Source organism: Bufo gargarizans, chromosome 2 (genome assembly GCF_014858855.1).
Source record: "Bufo gargarizans isolate SCDJY-AF-19 chromosome 2, ASM1485885v1, whole genome shotgun sequence".
Classification (NCBI taxonomy): Eukaryota; Metazoa; Chordata; class Amphibia; order Anura; family Bufonidae; genus Bufo; species Bufo gargarizans.
In genome coordinates, this window is record NC_058081.1 from 619,306,269 (window position 1) to 619,324,421 (window position 18,153).

Here is an 18,153-nt window from a genome sequence, read left to right on the forward strand (position 1 = left end):
AGCTTGGTTGAGGTCTCACCGTTTCCTACCCACCCTGGACCTACGACAAGGCTCCAGGCTCCAGTGGGTGAACCTCTCCTAAATCAAGAGAGCAGGAACTGCTCTTACAAGAGCTAGAAGTAATAGCCAGGGGAGTATACACGTAAAGCAATCACCACACACATGAGACGAGGCTCTAGGTTGAATGTAAAACAGCAACTACTTTAATGGTTATTTTTCTGCCTTTTATGCAGGTCTCCTAGCAAGGGACACTCCCCCTGGCTAAAATATAAATTGTCACAATCACATGCATTTACAGTATTGACACCTTCCCAGAAATTTTACACAAAACGCCCTTCCCTCTGTCTGTAACGCAATCAACAACATACAATGAGTATTGTCTCTGACGCAATTAACTAACAAACTGGCATCGTCTGAGACACAATCCACAAAATACAATTACCAAACGTAATGGGATAACTTAATCACTCACAGACAGAAAACACACATTTTTCCCAACACACAGAAAACACCTCAAAACCCCACACATCCCCATAATGTCTACATCCATGGATAGCCCTGATCTGGGTGAACAACATATCCAAAAATCACACAGATCAGGGCAGGGGTTCCCGAATTCCATGGAAGTCACATTTGTCTGGCCGCAAGCATGGCTTTCCTGCCCAAAACAGTTCCACAGATTTAAGCTGTGCGGCCAGTCTGTCTTCTCCTTCAAAGTTAGTATGGGCCATAATCCTGGGGCAAGAGGCTGGTAGCTAGGGCCCTCCAAAGCCCAGTGGCGTGGTTGGTTTCACCACAGGAGGAAATTGATCTCCAAAATATTCGGATGTTTGTTACATCATAAGACAAAAAATAAAGCTACCACTACTCTAAACCATAGATGGCAACATGTCTTAAATACTCAACGGGAAGAATTTTGGGAAAAGGTCATACAGTCAAAAAATAGGGTGTCTAACAGCTTCTCCCATAGAATTACCCAATTCATAATATTATATCGCTTGTATTATTCCCCTAAGATCTTAAAGAAATGCTACAAATCTAAACAATTTAGTTGCAAAAAATGTAGGGAAGAAGGGCTATTCATATCAGTTTAATCCCTGTTACGTTCACTAGTATTATTATTATTATTATTAATATTATTATTATTATTATAAGGAGTGTTAAGTAGTATTATTCCTATCAGTTTAATCCCTGTTACGTCCCCTATCAGGGGACGTGTATGGAATAGGTTTTAGACAACTGCAAAGAGTTGTCAACATAAATTTTATTCCTCTATGCGTCAATCTTGGTGTAGTGATGACTGTGCTCGTGCGCACGTTTGGGAGATTGTAGGCAATGTTTTTTTTTCAAAGCCTATGTTGTGCTGAGGTACTTCAGTGACAGTTAAGTGACCCAGAAAACAATGATTCTGCAGTGTGGGCCCATTGTTGGCCTAGTAGGCTTCAATGATCACCTTAGATGATCACAAAGAAAATTTATGTTTTTTCTATGCAAAATTATCCAGCGGATCGCTTTTGGTCTGTTCACAATGAAGCAACGACCTTATCATCTGGGGTGTGCCAACATTGCTATTGCCAACACACTCATAGAGGTGGTCGCTTCATTGTGATACGCAAGCCCCTTCACGACAACAAGGTAACGATCACGAAGGGGAATTGACACATGTATGTGCCTTTTTTTTGTTTGGTTTTTACAGCCACAGTGCAGCACCAGAGGCCCGAAAAATTAGGCATGTACACATGCCTGAAAAATTAGGTATTGTTGAAGCCGCTGTAGCAGCGGCCAGAAAGATTGATGTTTCCCAGGCAGAAAGTGCCCTAAAACATTGCGGCTTGAACCCTAGTTGGTGGCTGATAAGTCACGCAAGTCATCCGGCATTCAGAGATAAAATACAGCAGCGTATGGACCATTTTTAGCCCAAAGCACCTCATCTCAGTCATCAGGCCTTTTTTAGTCAAATGTATTGCCCACTGTCAGTCCCTTCGGGATCCATCCCTCATTCATCTTAATAAAGGTGAGGTAATCTAGACTTTTTTGACCTAGCCAACTTCTCTTCTCAGTGACAATACCTCCTACTGCACTGAAGGTCCTTTCTGACAGGACACTTGAAGCGGGGCAGGCCAGAAGTTCTATCACAAATTGAGATAGCTCAGGCCACAGGTCAAGCCTGCACACCCAGTAGTCAAGGGGGTCATCGCTCCTCAGAGTGTCGATATCTGCAGTTAAGGCTAGGTAGACTGCTACCTGTCGGTCGGGTCGTTCTCTGAGGGTGGACCCTGAAGGGCTGTGGCAATGCGTAGGACTTAAAAAGCTCTGCATGTCCTCCATCAACAACATGTCTGTAAAGCGTCCTGTCCTTGCTGGTGTGGTCGTGGTAGGAGGAGGATTACTTTCACCTCTTCCCCTGTTAGATTCCTATTGTGCTGTGACATTACCCTTATACGCTGTGTAAAGCATACTTTTTAATTTATTTTGGAACTGCTGCATCCTTTCCGACTTCTGGTAATTCGGTAACATTTCAGGCACTTTCTGCTTACACTAGGGGTCTAGTAGTGTGGCCACCCAGTACAGGTCGTTCTTCTTCAGCCTTTTTATATGAGGGTCCCTCAACAGGCATGACAGCATGAAAGACTCCATTTGCACAAGGTTGGATGTCAAGCTCTTCATGTCCCGTTCCTCGTCCTCACTGATCACACTGAAGGTCTGTTCTTCCCCCCAGCCACGTACAACACCATGGGTACCAGATAGGTGACAACGAGCACCCTGGGATGCCTGCTGTGGTTGGTCTTCCTCCTCCTCAAAGCCACATTCCTCCTCTGACTCCTCTTCCTCAGACTCCTCTTCCAGCATTGCCGCAGGTCCAGCAAGCGATGCCGATAAGGCCGTTTCTGGTGGTGATGATGGTGACCACAATTCTTCCACTTTACGCTCATCTACGGCCTGATCCAGCACTCTTTGAAGGGCACGCTCCAGGAAGAAAACAAATGGGATAATGTCGCTGATGGTGCCTTCAGTGCGACTGACTAGGTTTGTCACCTACTCAAAAGGACGCATGAGCCTACAGGCATTGCACATGAGTGTCCAGTAACGTGGCAAAAAAATTCCCAGCTCCGCAGAGGTTGTCCTAGAACCCCGATCATACAAATACTCGTTGACGGCTTTTTCTTGCTGGAGCAGGCGGTTGAACATTAGGAGTGTTGAATTCCAACGTGCCGGGCTGTCGCAAACCAAGCACCTCACTGGCATGTTGTTTCACCGCTGAATGTCTGAAAAGTGCGCCATGGCTGTGTAGAAACGCCTGAAATGGCCACACACCTTCCTGGCCTGCTTGAGGACGTCCTGTAAGCCTGGGTACTTATGCACAAAGCGTTGTACGATCAGATCCCCAGGACGGTGACTGTGACGAGGGGACATCCTCTGCGTCTGGAGGAAAGAAGGTTTGTACACAAACATAGAAAAGGATTCTTTACGGTAAGAGCAGTGAGAATATGGAACTCTCTGCCTGAGGAGGTGGTGATGGTGAGTACAATAAAGGAATTCAAGAGGGGCCTGGATGTATTTCTGGAGCTTAATAATATTACAGGCTATAGCTACTAGAGAGGGGTCGTTGATCAAGGGAGTTATTCTGATTGCCTGATTGGAGTCGGGAAGGAAGTTTATAGTCCCCTAAAGTGGAGAAAATTGGCTTCTACCTCACAGGGTTTTTTTTTTTTTTTTTGCCTTCCTCTGGATCAACTTGCGGGATAACAGGCCGAACTGGATGGACAAATGTCTTTTTTTGGCCTTATGTACTATGTTACTATGTTACATGTGCCATGCACGGCACATGTGTCAACTTGCCCAAATTCAATGCCGCCAACAAATTGCTTCCATTGTCACACACCACTTTGCCGATCTCCAGTTGGTGCGGAGTCAGCCACTGATCCACCTGTGCGTTCAGGGCGGACAGGAGTGCTGTTCTGGTGTGACTCTCTGCTTTCAGGCAAGTCAACCCCAAGTCAGTGTGACACTGTCGCATCCGGAATGTGGAATAGCCCCTGGGGAGCTAGGGGGGGGGGGTGCCGTTGATGTGGAGCAAGACGCAGCAGCAGAAGAGGACTCAACCAAGGAGGTTATGGAAGAGGATGGAGTAGGAGGAGTAGAGGAGGTGGCAGCAGGCCTGCCTGCAAGTCGTGGCGGTGTCACCAACTCCACTGCAAAGCCACGCATTCCATGCTTGGCAGCCGTGAGCAGGTTTACCCAATGCACAGTGTAGGTGATATACCTGCCCTGACGTGCTTTGCAGACCAGGTATCAGTGGTCAGATGGACCCTTGCCCCAACACTGTGTGCCAGACATGCCATGACTTCCTTGAGCACAATCGAGTACAGGTTGGGGATTGCCTTGCCTTTTGTGCAAAGAAATTTCAGCCGGGTACCTTCCACCGCAGTGTCCCAATAGCTACAAATTTTTTGAAGGCCTCAGACTCCACCAGCTTGTATGGTAAAAGCTGGCGGGCTAAGAGTTTAGACAAGCCAGCTGTCAGATGCCGGGAAAGGGGGTGACTTTGTGACATTGGCTTCTTACGCTCAAACATGTCCTTGACAGACACCTGACTGTGGCAGATGAGCAGGAACTGCTCAAGGCGAGAGACGGAGTGGCGGATGGTTGAGAGGGGGCAAGGAGGACAGCAGTGGTTGATGTGGCTAATGATGCTGGACCCGGAGGAGGATGGCAGCTTTGAGTTTGTGTGCTGCTTGTACTCATGTGTTGATCCCATAGGCGTTTGTGATGTGCGATAATGTACCTTCGCAAAGCAGTTGTACCTAGGTGGGTGTTGGACTTCCCATGACTCAGTTTCTTTTGGCACAGGTTGCAAATGGCATCGCTGTTGTCAGAGGCAGACACACATGCCACACTGCTGAGCTCTGCAATGACGGCATTCTGGTGGTGGCAACAGCATGCGTTGATTGGCGTACTGTCTGGCTGACCCCAGGTGCCGATGCATGCTGTCTGTGCCACTAGCGCCTTGCGACAACCTACCCCTGCTTCCAACTTGTCTCCTCCTCCTCTCTGTCTCCCCATCAGAACTTTCCACCTGTTCTTCTTCTCTTCGAGCGGGCACCCACGTGACATCCACGGACACATCGTCATCATCAACCGCTTCACTTATATCTGACAACTCAGCAAAGGAAGCAGCAGCGGGTACAACATCATCATCATCACACCGTATGTCCATGTGTGTAATGCTGCCTGACTGAGACATATCCCTGTTATCTACATCCTCTGGCAATAATGGTTGCGCATCACTCATTTCTTCCAACTGATGTGTAAATAACTCCTCTGACAGATCAAGTGAAGCGGCTGTGGTGCTAGTGTTGTGGTGGCGTCAGGAAGGCGAGTGGTAACTTGAGAGGTGCCTGAAGCTGAGCTGGAGGAGGATGGTGCGTCAAGGTTCCGAGCGGAAGCTGCAGAAGATTGGGTGTCCTGCGTTAGCCAGTCAAATATGTCCTCAGAACTCAGGATACGTGGCCTCCTAACACTGTGCATTATTCTAGGGCCAAAGGGAATCACAGCAGCACGACCACGACGGCCCCTGCAGGGTGGCCTGACTTTGCCTGTCATTTTTTTAAGATTAGTTAAGTTGTACTATGCGTGCAAGCTGTTCTGTCCCCACATGAAGGCGAATGAAGGTGTAAGCTGGTGGCATCGCCTGAGGAGGACTTAAGTCCTGATATGAGGGAGGAAACTCGTTCCCATAGCTCTTCCAGGTTGTCACATAGCTCATCTTTCCTGGTGTGATATTTTTCTGTGATCTTTATAGTTGGTTTGAGAGAGCGCCTTGGCGGCGTGACTTGGTCTGCTGGAAGTGTGGGTTCTACCTCCAGCTCTTCATAATGATCAGTATCAGGTTGCATTTGCTTTGTTTCATTACTGGGAAACTGTACGAGGTCCTTTTTGGCCATTTTGATTTAAGGTGCGCTGTCTCTTTAACCCCTTAAGGACATAGGACGTACCGGTACGCCCTATTTCCCGAGTCCTTAAGGACCAAGGACGTACCGGTACGTCCTGACTTTAAAATCGGCATTCCGGCGCCGCAGGGGTTAATTTGAACAGAATGCCGGCTGAAATCATTCAGCCGGCATCCTGTTAAAACGCCAGGGGGGGTCATGTGACCCCCCCGTGTCGGCGATCGCAGCAAACCGCAGGTCAATTCAGACCTGCGGTTTGCTGCGCTTTTTGCAGTTTCTGATCCCCGCGGTCCCTGACCGCGGGGATCAGAAACTTTAGAGTGCCTAAAATCAATATAGTACACCCCCCCCTGCACCCCTGCATGAGTTGATGGCGGCGGGTGGTGCAGGGGGGGTGTCGCAGGCGGTGGGGGGCGTTGCGGGAGGCGGGCGGTGCGGCAGGCGGGATCGCGATCCCCCGCCCGCCTCCTATTGCGTAATCGTTGGTGTACAGTGGGTATACCAGGGTGCCAGCACATTGCTGGCACCCTGGTATAAACGGCTGACATCGTTGATGCGATGTCAGCCGTTTAACCCTTTCCATACAGCGGTCCGTACGGACCGCTGTATGGAAAAGGTTAACAGTAAGAGGGAGCTCCCTCCCTCTCCCATCGGGGGGCTGCTGTGCCTTTGCAGCCCCCCGATGGAGAGGGAGAGAGCCCCCAGAGAGCCCCCCGAAGCCCCGTCCTCACCCTTCCCCGTCTGCGAAGTTCTGACCATAACTGAGCAGACGGGGAAGGTTCCCATGGCAACAGGACGCCTGCTCAGGCGTCCTGCTGTCCATGGTGCTGAACAGATCTGTGCTGAAAGCATAGATCTGTTCAGTGTAAGTAAAATACAGTGCAGTACCCTATATAGAGTACAGTACTGTATTTTACAGACATCAGACCCACTGGATCTTCAAGAACCAAGTGGGTCTGGGTCAAAAAATAAAAAGAATAAGTGAAAAAAGTTAAGATAAAAAAAAAAACATTTATCACTGAATAAAAATTAAAAAAATAAAATAAACTACACATATTAGGTATCTCCGCGTCCGTAACGACCTGATCTATAAAACGGCCATGTTACTTTCCCCGCACAGTGAACGCCATAAAAATAAAAAAATAAAAACTATGAGAAAATTGAAATTTTGCCCACCTTACTTCCCAAAAAAGGTAATAAAAGTGATCAAAAAAGTCGCATGTACGCCAAAATAGTACCAATCAAACCGTCATCTCATCCCGCAAAAAATGAGACCCTACTCAAGATAATCGCCCAAAAACTGAAAAAACTATGGCTCTTAGACTATGGAAACACTAAAACATCATTTTTTTTGTTTCAAAAATAAAATCATTGTGTAAAACCTACATAAATAAAAATAAAGTATACATATTAGGTATTGCCGCGTCCGTATCGACCGGCTCTATATAAATATCACATGACCTAACCCCTCAGATGACCACCGTAAAACAAAAAAAAAAACGGTGTTAAAAAAGCTATTTTTTGCCATCTTACGTCACAAAAAGTGTAATAGCAAGCGATCAAAAAGTCATATGCACCCCAAAATAGTGCCAATCAAACTGTCATCTCATCCCGCAAAAAATTAGACCCTACTCAAGATAATCGCCCAAAAACTGAAAAAACTATGGCTCTCAGACTATGGAGACACTAAACAATTTTTTGGTTTTAAAAATGAAGTTATTGTATAAAACTTACATAAATAAAAAAAAATTGTATACATATTCGGTATCGCCGCGTCCGTGACAACCTGCTCTATAAAATTACCACGTGATCTAACCTGTCAGATGAATGTTGTAAATAACAAAAAAAAAAAAGTGCCAAAAAAGCTATTTCTTGTTACCTTGCCGCACAAAAAGTGTAATATAGAGCAACCAAAAATCATATCTACCCTGAACTAGTACCAACAATACTGCCATCCTATCCCGTACTTTCTAAAATGGGGTCACTTTTTTGGAGTTTCTACTCTAGGGGTGCATCAGGGGGGCTTCAAATGGGACATGGTGTCAAAAAAACCAGTCCAGCAAAACCTGCCTTCCAAAAACCATGTGGCATTCCTTTCCTTCTGCGCCCTGCCGTTTGCCCGTACAGCGGTCTACAACCACATATGAGGTGTTTCTGTAAACTACAGAATCAGGGCCATAAATAATGAGTTTTGTTTGGCTGTTAACCCTTGCTTTGTAACTGGAAAAAAAATATAAAAATGGAAAATCTGCCAAAAAAGTGAAATTTTGAAATTGTATCTCTATTTTCCATTAAATCTTGTGCAACACCTAAAGGGTTAACAAAGTTTGTAAAATCAGTTTTGAATACCTTGAGGGGTGTAGTTTCTTAGATGGGGTCACTTTTATGGAGTTTCTACTCTAGGGGTGCATCAGGGGGGCTTCAAATGGGACATGGTGTCAAAAAACCAGTCCAGCAAAACCTGCCTTCCAAAAACCATGTGGCATTCCTTTCCTTCTGCGCCCTGCCGTTTGCCCGTACAGCGGTCTACAACCACATATGAGGTGTTTCTGTAAACTACAGAATCAGGGCCATAAATAATGAGTTTTGTTTGGCTGTTAACCCTTGCTTTGTAACTGGAAAAAAAATATAAAAATGGAAAATCTGCCAAAAAAGTGAAATTTTGAAATTGTATCTCTATTTTCCATTAAATCTTGTGCAACACCTAAAGGGTTAACAAAGTTTGTAAAATCAGTTTTGAATACCTTGAGGGGTGTAGTTTCTTAGATGGGGTCACTTTTATGGAGTTTCTACTCTAGGGGTGCATCAGGGGGGCTTCAAATGGGACATGGTGTCAAAAAACCAGTCCAGCAAAACCTGCCTTCCAAAAACCATGTGGCATTCCTTTCCTTCTGCGCCCTGCCGTTTGCCCGTACAGCGGTCTACAACCACATATGAGGTGTTTCTGTAAACTACAGAATCAGGGCCATAAATAATGAGTTTTGTTTGGCTGTTAACCCTTGCTTTGTAACTGGAAAAAATATATAAAAATGGAAAATCTGCCAAAAAAGTGAAATTTTGAAATTGTATCTCTATTTTCCATTAAATCTTGTGCAACACCTAAAGGGTTAACAAAGTTTGTAAAATCAGTTTTGAATACCTTGAGGGGTGTAGTTTCTTAGATGGGGTCACTTTTATGGAGTTTCTACTCTAGGGGTGCATCAGGGGGCTTCAAATGGGACATGGTGTCAAAAAAACTGTCCAGCAAAATCTGGCTTCCAAAAACCAAACGGCGCACCTTTCCCTCTACGCCCCGCTGTGTGGCCGTACAGTAGTTTACGGCCACATATGGGGTGTTTCTGTAAACGGCAGAATCAGGGCAATAAAGATACAGTCTTGTTTGGCTGTTAACCCTTGCTTTGTTAGTGGAAAAAATGGGTTAAAATTGAAAATTAGGCAAAAAAATGAAATTCTCAAATTTCATCCCCATTTGCCAATAACTCTTGTGCAACACCTAAAGGGTTAACGAAGTTTGTAAAATCAGTTTTGAATACCTTGAGGGGTGTAGTTTCTTAGATGGGGTCACTTTTATGGAGTTTCTACTCTAGGGGTGCATCAGGGGGCTTCAAATGGGACATGGTGTCAAAAAAACTGTCCAGCAAAATCTGGCTTCCAAAAACCAAACGGCGCACCTTTCCCTCTACGCCCCGCTGTGTGGCCGTACAGTAGTTTACGGCCACATATGGGGTGTTTCTGTAAACGGCAGAGTCAGGGCAATAAAGATACAGTCTTGTTTGGCTGTTAACCCTTGCTTTGTTAGTGGAAAAAATGGGTTAAAATGGAAAATTAGGCAAAAAAATGAAATTCTCAAATTTCATCCCCATTTGCCAATAACTCTTGTGCAACACCTAAAGGGTTAACGGAGTTTGTAAAATCAGTTTTGAATACCTTGAGGGGTGTAGTTTATAGAATGGGGTCATTTTTGGGCGGTTTCTATTATGTAAGCCTCGCAAAGTGACTTCAGAGCTGTGGTGGTCCCTAAAAATTGGGTTTTTGTAAATTTCTGAAAAATTTCAAGATTTGCTTCTAAACTTCTAAGCCTTGTAACATCCCCAAAAAATAAAATATCATTCCCAAAATAATTCAAACATGAAGTAGACATATGGGGAATGTTAAGTCATCACAATTTTTGGGGGTATTACTATGTATTACAGAAGTAGAGAAACTGAAACTTTGAAATTTGCAAATTTTTCCAAATTTTTGGTAAATTAGGTATTTTATTATGCAAAAAAATTAATTTTTTTGACTTTATTTTACCAGTGTCATGAAGTACAATATGTGACGAAAAAACAATCTCAGAATGGCCTGTATAAGTAAAAGCGTTTTAAAGTTATCAGCACTTAAAGTGACACTGGTCAGATTTGCAAAAAATGGCCTGGTCCTTAAGGTGAAAATGAGCCTGGTCCTTAAGGGGTTAAGAAAATGAACTATTGAATTGGGGGCTGAAAATTGCGGTGTGGCTCGGATGAGGCACCCCGATGAGGTTCCTAAAGTGTTTTGAGTGAATTGCGGGGTTTTGGTTTGAGGGCGGCCCCACGTTCGTGAACAGTTCTTATATCACGCGACCAAGGGTTAACATAGGATGTAGAAAATGAGCAGCGACATACGGTGATGCAATACAGGAATGCAGTAACAGAGTAGATGCTGTCATGTGGATGTCTTTCCTGAGGCTAACTGCTGAGGCAACTGCTGGTCAAAAACTGATGCCTTCACAAGCCAAGGTGTGAGTCTCCAGTCACAAGGAGTGCAGCACTGAAAATGGCTACAGGAAGTGACAAGGACCAAGGCTGCTAAAACCACGCCCAGTGGAGAAAAACTTTATAGACAAGAACAAGGCGTGCAGCATACGAATTCTGGCCAGCAGATGGCAGCAGAGAACAATACATAGAAACAACATAGTAAAAGAAAAGATAATAATACAGTGCAGGAATTAAATTTGAAAGAAACAGCACACAAGCTACTGTAACACCAGATATGAGTTGCGCTGAAGTTACACTATGCACTTGCAGCTGGGCCTTAAACACACAAACACGTGCAGGCAACTGACTGCTATTTATTCACAGTCAAAATTGTTGTTTTTCTTTAAATATAATCGAATGTGACACCAGATATGAATGGCGCTGAAGTGACACTATGGACTTGCAGCTGGGCCTTAAACACACAAACACTGGGTTTGTGTGTTTCAAGAGCTTGGAAGATACAGAAATTATAGCACTAAGCATACCCGAAAAGAGTACTACTGAACCACAGCCTGAGTCAGGACATAGCCAAAATCTATTAACAGTGGATCAACAGAATTCCTCTATATACTCAGAGACTGTATTCTGTCTGGATGTTTATGCTGCAACTAAAACCAGCTACAGTAAAAGTTTTGAGTTGGTTCCTACCACTGTCTACCTAATTCTTCAATACTACCACTACAACTGGTTGTACTGGCATCACGACAAATACCACCAAGGGACCCAGCCGCCACAAGCACCCTAAACACCGCCGTCATCAAGGGCACCTCAACCTTCATCTTGGCTGGTGCTCCCCTATCACAGAGTGTGCCCTGGAAGGTTTCGTGCGGTCTTCCTCATCACTGTGCTGCCGGCCCAGGGAGGCTTTCTGCTAATCGTGAGTAAACCGATGAACTGTATTACTACTCCCCCTCATCAGCCCACCGTGCACCTCACGTGTCGTCCCTGCGGTTCTGGCATGTCGCACTGCCACGGTCTGTCAAGGTCATCTGTGTCGTTTTTGGTCATCACCCTCCAGCTCCTCCTGCTCCTCCTGCTCCACTCCTGATGTTTGGGCAGATAAACCAGCTAGTTGTGTGTAAAATTCCTACATTGAGGCAGGACCGTCGGGCCAACAGTAGCATCCTGGCCGCAGCCACCATTTTAAAAAAAATATATTTATTACCACGAAGCAAGAGGAAATTTGGATTCATGAAGAATCAAATTTTTCCTAAACTTCAGATTGAATTCCACTTTGGATGCTTTGATTCGCTCAACACTAGTTATATTGCTTCCCTTCAGCAGAACCCATTGTTATGCTGGTACCTATGGGTGAGAATACTGGGGGAGATTTATCAAAGTGGTGTAAAGCAGAACTTGCTAAGTTGCCAATAGCAACTAATCAGATTCCACCTTTCATTTTCCAAAGGAGCTGTGAAAAATGTAAGGAAGAATCCGATTGGTTGCTATGGGCAACAAAGCCAAGTCTACTTTACACCACTTAGATAAATCTTCCCCACTGACTAAATTTGAACTGAAACAGAGTAGCAGTGCAAGAATAAAGTAGATAAAGATATACTGCGTAAATTTTTTCTAAATCTGCTTCATATATTTTGTACACTAGAAATTACGAGAATGACAGTAGGTTTCCCCCAATATGTGGACAAATCCTTTACCTGTTTCCTTCTGTATCTACATGAAGTTTTGCTGCATGGCTCCAATCAAATGCTCCTGTATGTGCGTTCACCCATCTTTTCAGCTCCATGATGCATCGGTCACTGGCCTTGAGCACTATGATGTCTTTGAAAAACTCACAGGAGGAATACAGATGATGAGGTATAGAACCAATGCTGAGGTCAATCAAGATCTCTCCTTTAATATGACCTGCAACAACAAAAAAATGTCAAAATATTGAAATGTATAACATATCTGTAAAAACCTGAAACATATTGTGGATTAAGAATGACTTACTGTCTATGTGTCTACATTACATCTATATTCCAGAAAATATACAAACATGAATTTCCAAATGTCCCAAAATAAGGACAGCAGCAAAATCTTTAAATGTTCTTGTAGATTTGGTGGTATTATTATTATTGTTATTATTATTACTACTAGCAATGTTTTTCCACATTTGGCCTCCTTGAAAAATGCACAGATCACAAAGTTACCTTTTGCGGGGACACTTAACTATCATCTATAATCTCTTTGGAACTTGAAAGGCACATCCACACTTTAAGGTTTCCTAAAGCAGTTTAGGAAGCCATATTAAAGAGTGGACTAGTGGACCATGACAGAAGAGAAAGATACTAAGCTGTATAATACACCTAGCAAGCGATGCTGTACTGCTTGCTCTTAAGCCTGTACTGTATCATCCCTGCACCGTACTGTTACGGCGCTGAGTTTTAACCCTTTCCGGACCTCTGCTGTAGATATATGGCAGAAGTCCTGTCTTTAAAGGCATTGATTGACTATTTATTTGTCCTTCACCTCACAAAAAAACTGAACAAAAAGTGATCAAAAAGTCATACACACTCCAAAATTTTAAGAAAAACTACCGATCATTCTGCAATAAATAAGCCCTCACGCAACTCCGCAGACTTAAAACATAAAGTCGCAGGGTCCTGAATGGGGTTAACTACCTACACTCTAAAGTCGCTTCCTTCATAACTTCGAAATAATACTGTGTCGGAACTGAAGCCAAGCTCAGTTTCAAGTTTTAAAGTGGTTTTCCACTTTAAAATCAATTACCGAAGTTATAATAAATGAAATGTGAAAGGGGCACTCGCTAGATGGGAATAGGTGATAAAACACTTGCATAAAATAATCACATAAAATAGTTATTTAATACTCTATATATAGTAGTACATAAAGCTAAAATGACATAAAACCAGCAATATTAAAATATCTGACATGTAGTGGTGCAACTAAGGCTACTTTCACACTAGCGTTCCGAGCGGATCCGTTCTGAATGGATCCGCTCATATAATGCAGACGGTGGCTCCGTTCAGAACGGATCCGTCTGGATTATATTGTCAAAAAATGTCTAAGTGTGAAATTAGCCTGAGCGGATCAGTCCAGACTTTTACATTGAAAGTCAATGGGGGACGGATCCGTTTGAAGATTGAGCCATATTGCGTCATCTTCAAACGGATCCGTCCCCATTGACTTACATTGTAAGTCTGGACGGATCCGCTTGCCTCCGCGCGGCCAGGCGGACACCCGAACGCTGCAAGCAGCGTTCAGGTGTCCGCCTGCTGAGCGGAGCGGAGGCTGAACGCTGCCAGACTGATGCATTCTGAGCGGACCCGCGTCCACTCAGAATGCATTAGGGCTGGACGGAAGCGTTCGGGGCCGCTTGTGAGCCCCTTCAAACGGAACTCACAAGCAGACAGCCGAACGCTAGTGTGAAAGTAGCCTTATTGGAATAACAATCTTGATTGTAGGATATTACCATAAATATTGCACAAGCCCGCTATTTCCCATAGGTAGTATGGTAGACAGAATCCGGATGAATGACAACAGGTTAATAGCAGCAGGATCGTAATCCTGAATGGTGTGTTTGATGGAGGGTATACTTCTTCAATTCAGGTACACGGTATCTAATAAGCAGTACTATGAGGGTACATTACCGCTCCTGAGCTCTCAGGTTATCGGTTATGGAAGTTCCTTAGTTTGGCTTACCCAGCGCGGCGTCCCGCGTGGTTTCTGAGTAGAACGTAGCGTCCTACGTGACTCTGCAGCCGCTTCCTGAAGTAGGTCTTCAGTTTCCTGGGTCCTAAATTCCCTCTGCCTACCCTACCATTGACTTGGAAGTAAAGATATAAACGGGAATGTAGAATCAAATGTCTATAAATAAATTCATGAGCAAAAAGTCTAATGTCCAGCACCAAACGCGTTTCAGGGTCTACACCCCTTCATCAGTGGCTATAACATTAGACTACATGTATGGGCTTTATATGCCCCAAGGTCTTTGGGATAATAGCGGTTGTCATAAATCCTGGAACCGGATTCGGTATTATGTGAATAAATCAAGTTCATTTGCAGCCCCTAATAAACATATGTATAGAAACTCCTATGCATATATAATACATTTGCACAAATATTCATATCTTAATGACCAAATACATAAAAAATTTAAAATTTAAAAACCGCATATAAAACGCATAAAAAACACATATAAGACCAATGAGTGAATATATATACATTAATACATTATATCTTAATCCATGTTTGATTTCATATTCATATTCCAATGTTGTGTGGATTGAGGGGAGAGTCCTGTAGGGAGGTGAGGTCAAAGTGCTGGAAAAACAGCCTGACTTTGACCCCACATCACCGCAGGACACGCCCCTATATTTATAGGAAGACGAATAATTCAATTTCGGCATTGAGGCCCTTGGGCCCTTGAGTCAAACTCAAAAATTCTCCTTGATTCTTGTCTGGACATGTGCATGATATGATTGCCCCCTCTCCATGGGCGTTTAACTTTTTCCAATGCACAGAATCTGAGGAAAGATGGATCATAATCGCTTAAAATGACTAGAGAGGGAGTGTAGTTCATAACCCTTTTTAATATTCGAGATGTGTTCTGAAACTCTTTTCTTTAACATTCTCTTTGTCCTCCCAATATATTGTTTATTACATGTACACTCAAGAAGGTAGATCACATCTCTAGAGTTACATGTTAAAGTGTCCCTAATTGGTAGTTTAAAAGAATTCTGTGTGGAACTAACCTCCATGGTTTTCTTAGGAAAAGAAGTGGTTTTACAATTGTTGCACTGACCCCATCCGAAAAAACCCTTGGTTGTCAACCAATTAGATCCACTTGATGTTGTCAGTGTCTTTTTTTACCGTGGGGGCTACTGTGGATGCAAGGTTATTTGCCTTAGTATATGCAATTTTTTGCTCGGGACTCAGGATGGGACCTACTGTTTTGTCTTCCAATAGGATATGCCAATAGTTTTTAATAATCCTTTCCATTTGATAATATTGAAAGCGGAAAGGTAGTATTAATCTTAATGTGTCATCCATTTGTGGAAGAACCTTATCTTCAAAAAAGATCTTTTCAGGTCCGCCTGGCCGTGCGGAGCCAAACGGATCCGTCCAGACTTACAATGTAAGTCAATGGGGACAGATCCGTTTGACGTTGACACAATATGGTGCAATTTGAAACGGATCCGTCCCCCATTGACTTTCAATGTAAAGTCTGGACGGATCCGTCTGACTAACAATGAGACTTAGACTTTTTTCTGAAATATAATGCAGCTGGATCCGTTCTGAACGGATACCATCGTTTGCATTATAGGAGCGGATCCGTCTGTGCAGATACCAAACGCAAGTGGCCTGTCGGTATATTTATGAGCCATCGTGGTTGATGACAGCTTGTAAAACGTATGTAGCTATTTCTTGCCACCGGTTTGAAGTATGTATTGCAGCAGATTTTTGTTCCTTTTCTGACAATATTCAGATCTAAGAATTCCACCTGCTCCTTGCTCATCTTTGGTGTAAATATCAGGCCCCTATTATTTACATTAATTTCTGACAAGACTATATCCAGGGATTCCTCACTATCCTGCCAAACAAATAAAATGTAATCTACAAACCGTCGCCAGAGCACCAGACTCGTCCCCAGTTTGGGTGAGATATGATCCTCTTCTCAATTATTCCAAACGTACGCAGAGCGAACAAACGCCCGGTATAGTCGCTGTTCTAAAGCAATGACGTATTATAAACCAAAACTAGACTCAGAACAGCTTAGTCTGAACAAGTACGAAAATTTTTATTAAACTCACAATAATAAAAGTTACATATATCCATACATATAGATGAGCAGCACAATGCCACACAGGATAACGTTAAATGATCTGTAGTAAAACAAATGACAATAAATCATCCCAGATCATGCAGAATGTATTCTTACATGACTAACAGTCAATACAATATAAAGTGCATAGTGCAAATTGTAAACAATGACTGGGGGGAAAATTACAAAAATCAATACAGACCAAGTCCTCCTGGATCCCTACACGTGTTTCGCGTTTTGCTTCCTCAGGGGATACTGATGGTGTGTGTTGCCTGTTCATATATAGTCTGCATACTGATTAGAACATAAATCACCTGAACCTATCATGCAGGCCGAAAACCGGAAGTACGGTGCGTTCCACGCTGGAACGCACACCCACTTCCGGCTCCGTCCGTGTCCGGACACTTTATATAGCCCTAAATAACCCTTCTGCATCGAAGGGAACTTATCCCAACAAGGACCGCAATAGAACCAACCATTTTAATGCCCAGTATTCAGGAGTGTGGAAAAGAGGCATCAGACAACGATGTGAAAAGGGCCGCTCTACAAACCGGAACCGGAAGTCCGGCATGCGGTCCACGGTGGAACGCATCGGCCGTATCAAGCCGAGGTTACCGCCACCCATAGCTCCGCCTTGGATGATGACATCATACGTATAGATCGCCGGCCTGCTATGCGTTTCACCGTGGAGCGCAGGCGGAGCACACACTTCCTGAACATGGAGGTGTCAACAAAATGGCCAGTTAGTCTGATCATGGAACTCCAACCGATGTATATGTGTACATGGGCGTTCCGACCAAGATGGCCACATATACCTCAAGGGGGCACCTTAGAAATATTGGGGGGGGAATATAAAATATATTACAGGAGTATAAAGATCAATATAAATATTGTACGTTAACCAATTTGAAGGATCTAATACTAAATAATTAGTAATATATAATAAAAAAGTGAAAAAAGAAAAATAAAGTGACACATACTAACATAAAAAGTTGAAGTGCTGAGTGAAAAAAAGGGGTGCAGAAGGGTGATGGTGAAAGAAGAGGGAGATTTATTATTATAAATATATCATACACATACAAATAGAATAGAGGTATCTCCAATTCTTGATATATAGCATAAGTGAAAACACCATTATTAAAATTCAAAACCTCTCTTTAGGTATCTCTAATCATGAGTTAATCTATTTATTCTAAGTGAATGTCCAAGTCGTTCCTGTGTTCAGCATGAAGAGTGTTCTTATTAAAATTTCCTATTAGACCATTCTTCGATGAACTACATTGTCCACGCCTCCCCAGAAATTGATGTCGGCCATACATATGCGCGCATATAATAGGCAGCCTCACGGAATGGTGACCAGAAAAAAACAGGTATATAATCCTATCAAAGCAGAAAAGAACAGAATTAAAAAACATAAAACCAAAAATTTAAAAGGGTCACAGGTATACACATCACCTAGACCTACAGAGGAGATCACGAGAAAAAATATATAAATATACATTATTGATCTAGCCCAAAAATGGCGAAAAACTCAAGGCCTCATTGAGGCCCAACGGAATAACAGTGTTCAATTCAAAAATCCATTTGACCTCCTTTTGGGCGAGGATCTTCTTCCAGTTACCCCCCCTCCCACTTATCA

General features: G+C 43.4%; 1 protein-coding gene across 1 annotated transcript in view; it reads right to left on the reverse strand.

Moving 5' to 3' along the window:
- Positions 1–18,153, reverse strand: part of LOC122926832 (nicotinamide N-methyltransferase-like) — a 59,571-nt gene that overhangs the window by 19,182 nt on the left and 22,236 nt on the right. The window contains exon 2 of the mRNA XM_044278336.1: positions 12,385–12,592. Coding sequence (XP_044134271.1) covers positions 12,385–12,592 — 208 coding nt within the window. The remainder of the gene's footprint in view (positions 1–12,384; positions 12,593–18,153) is intronic.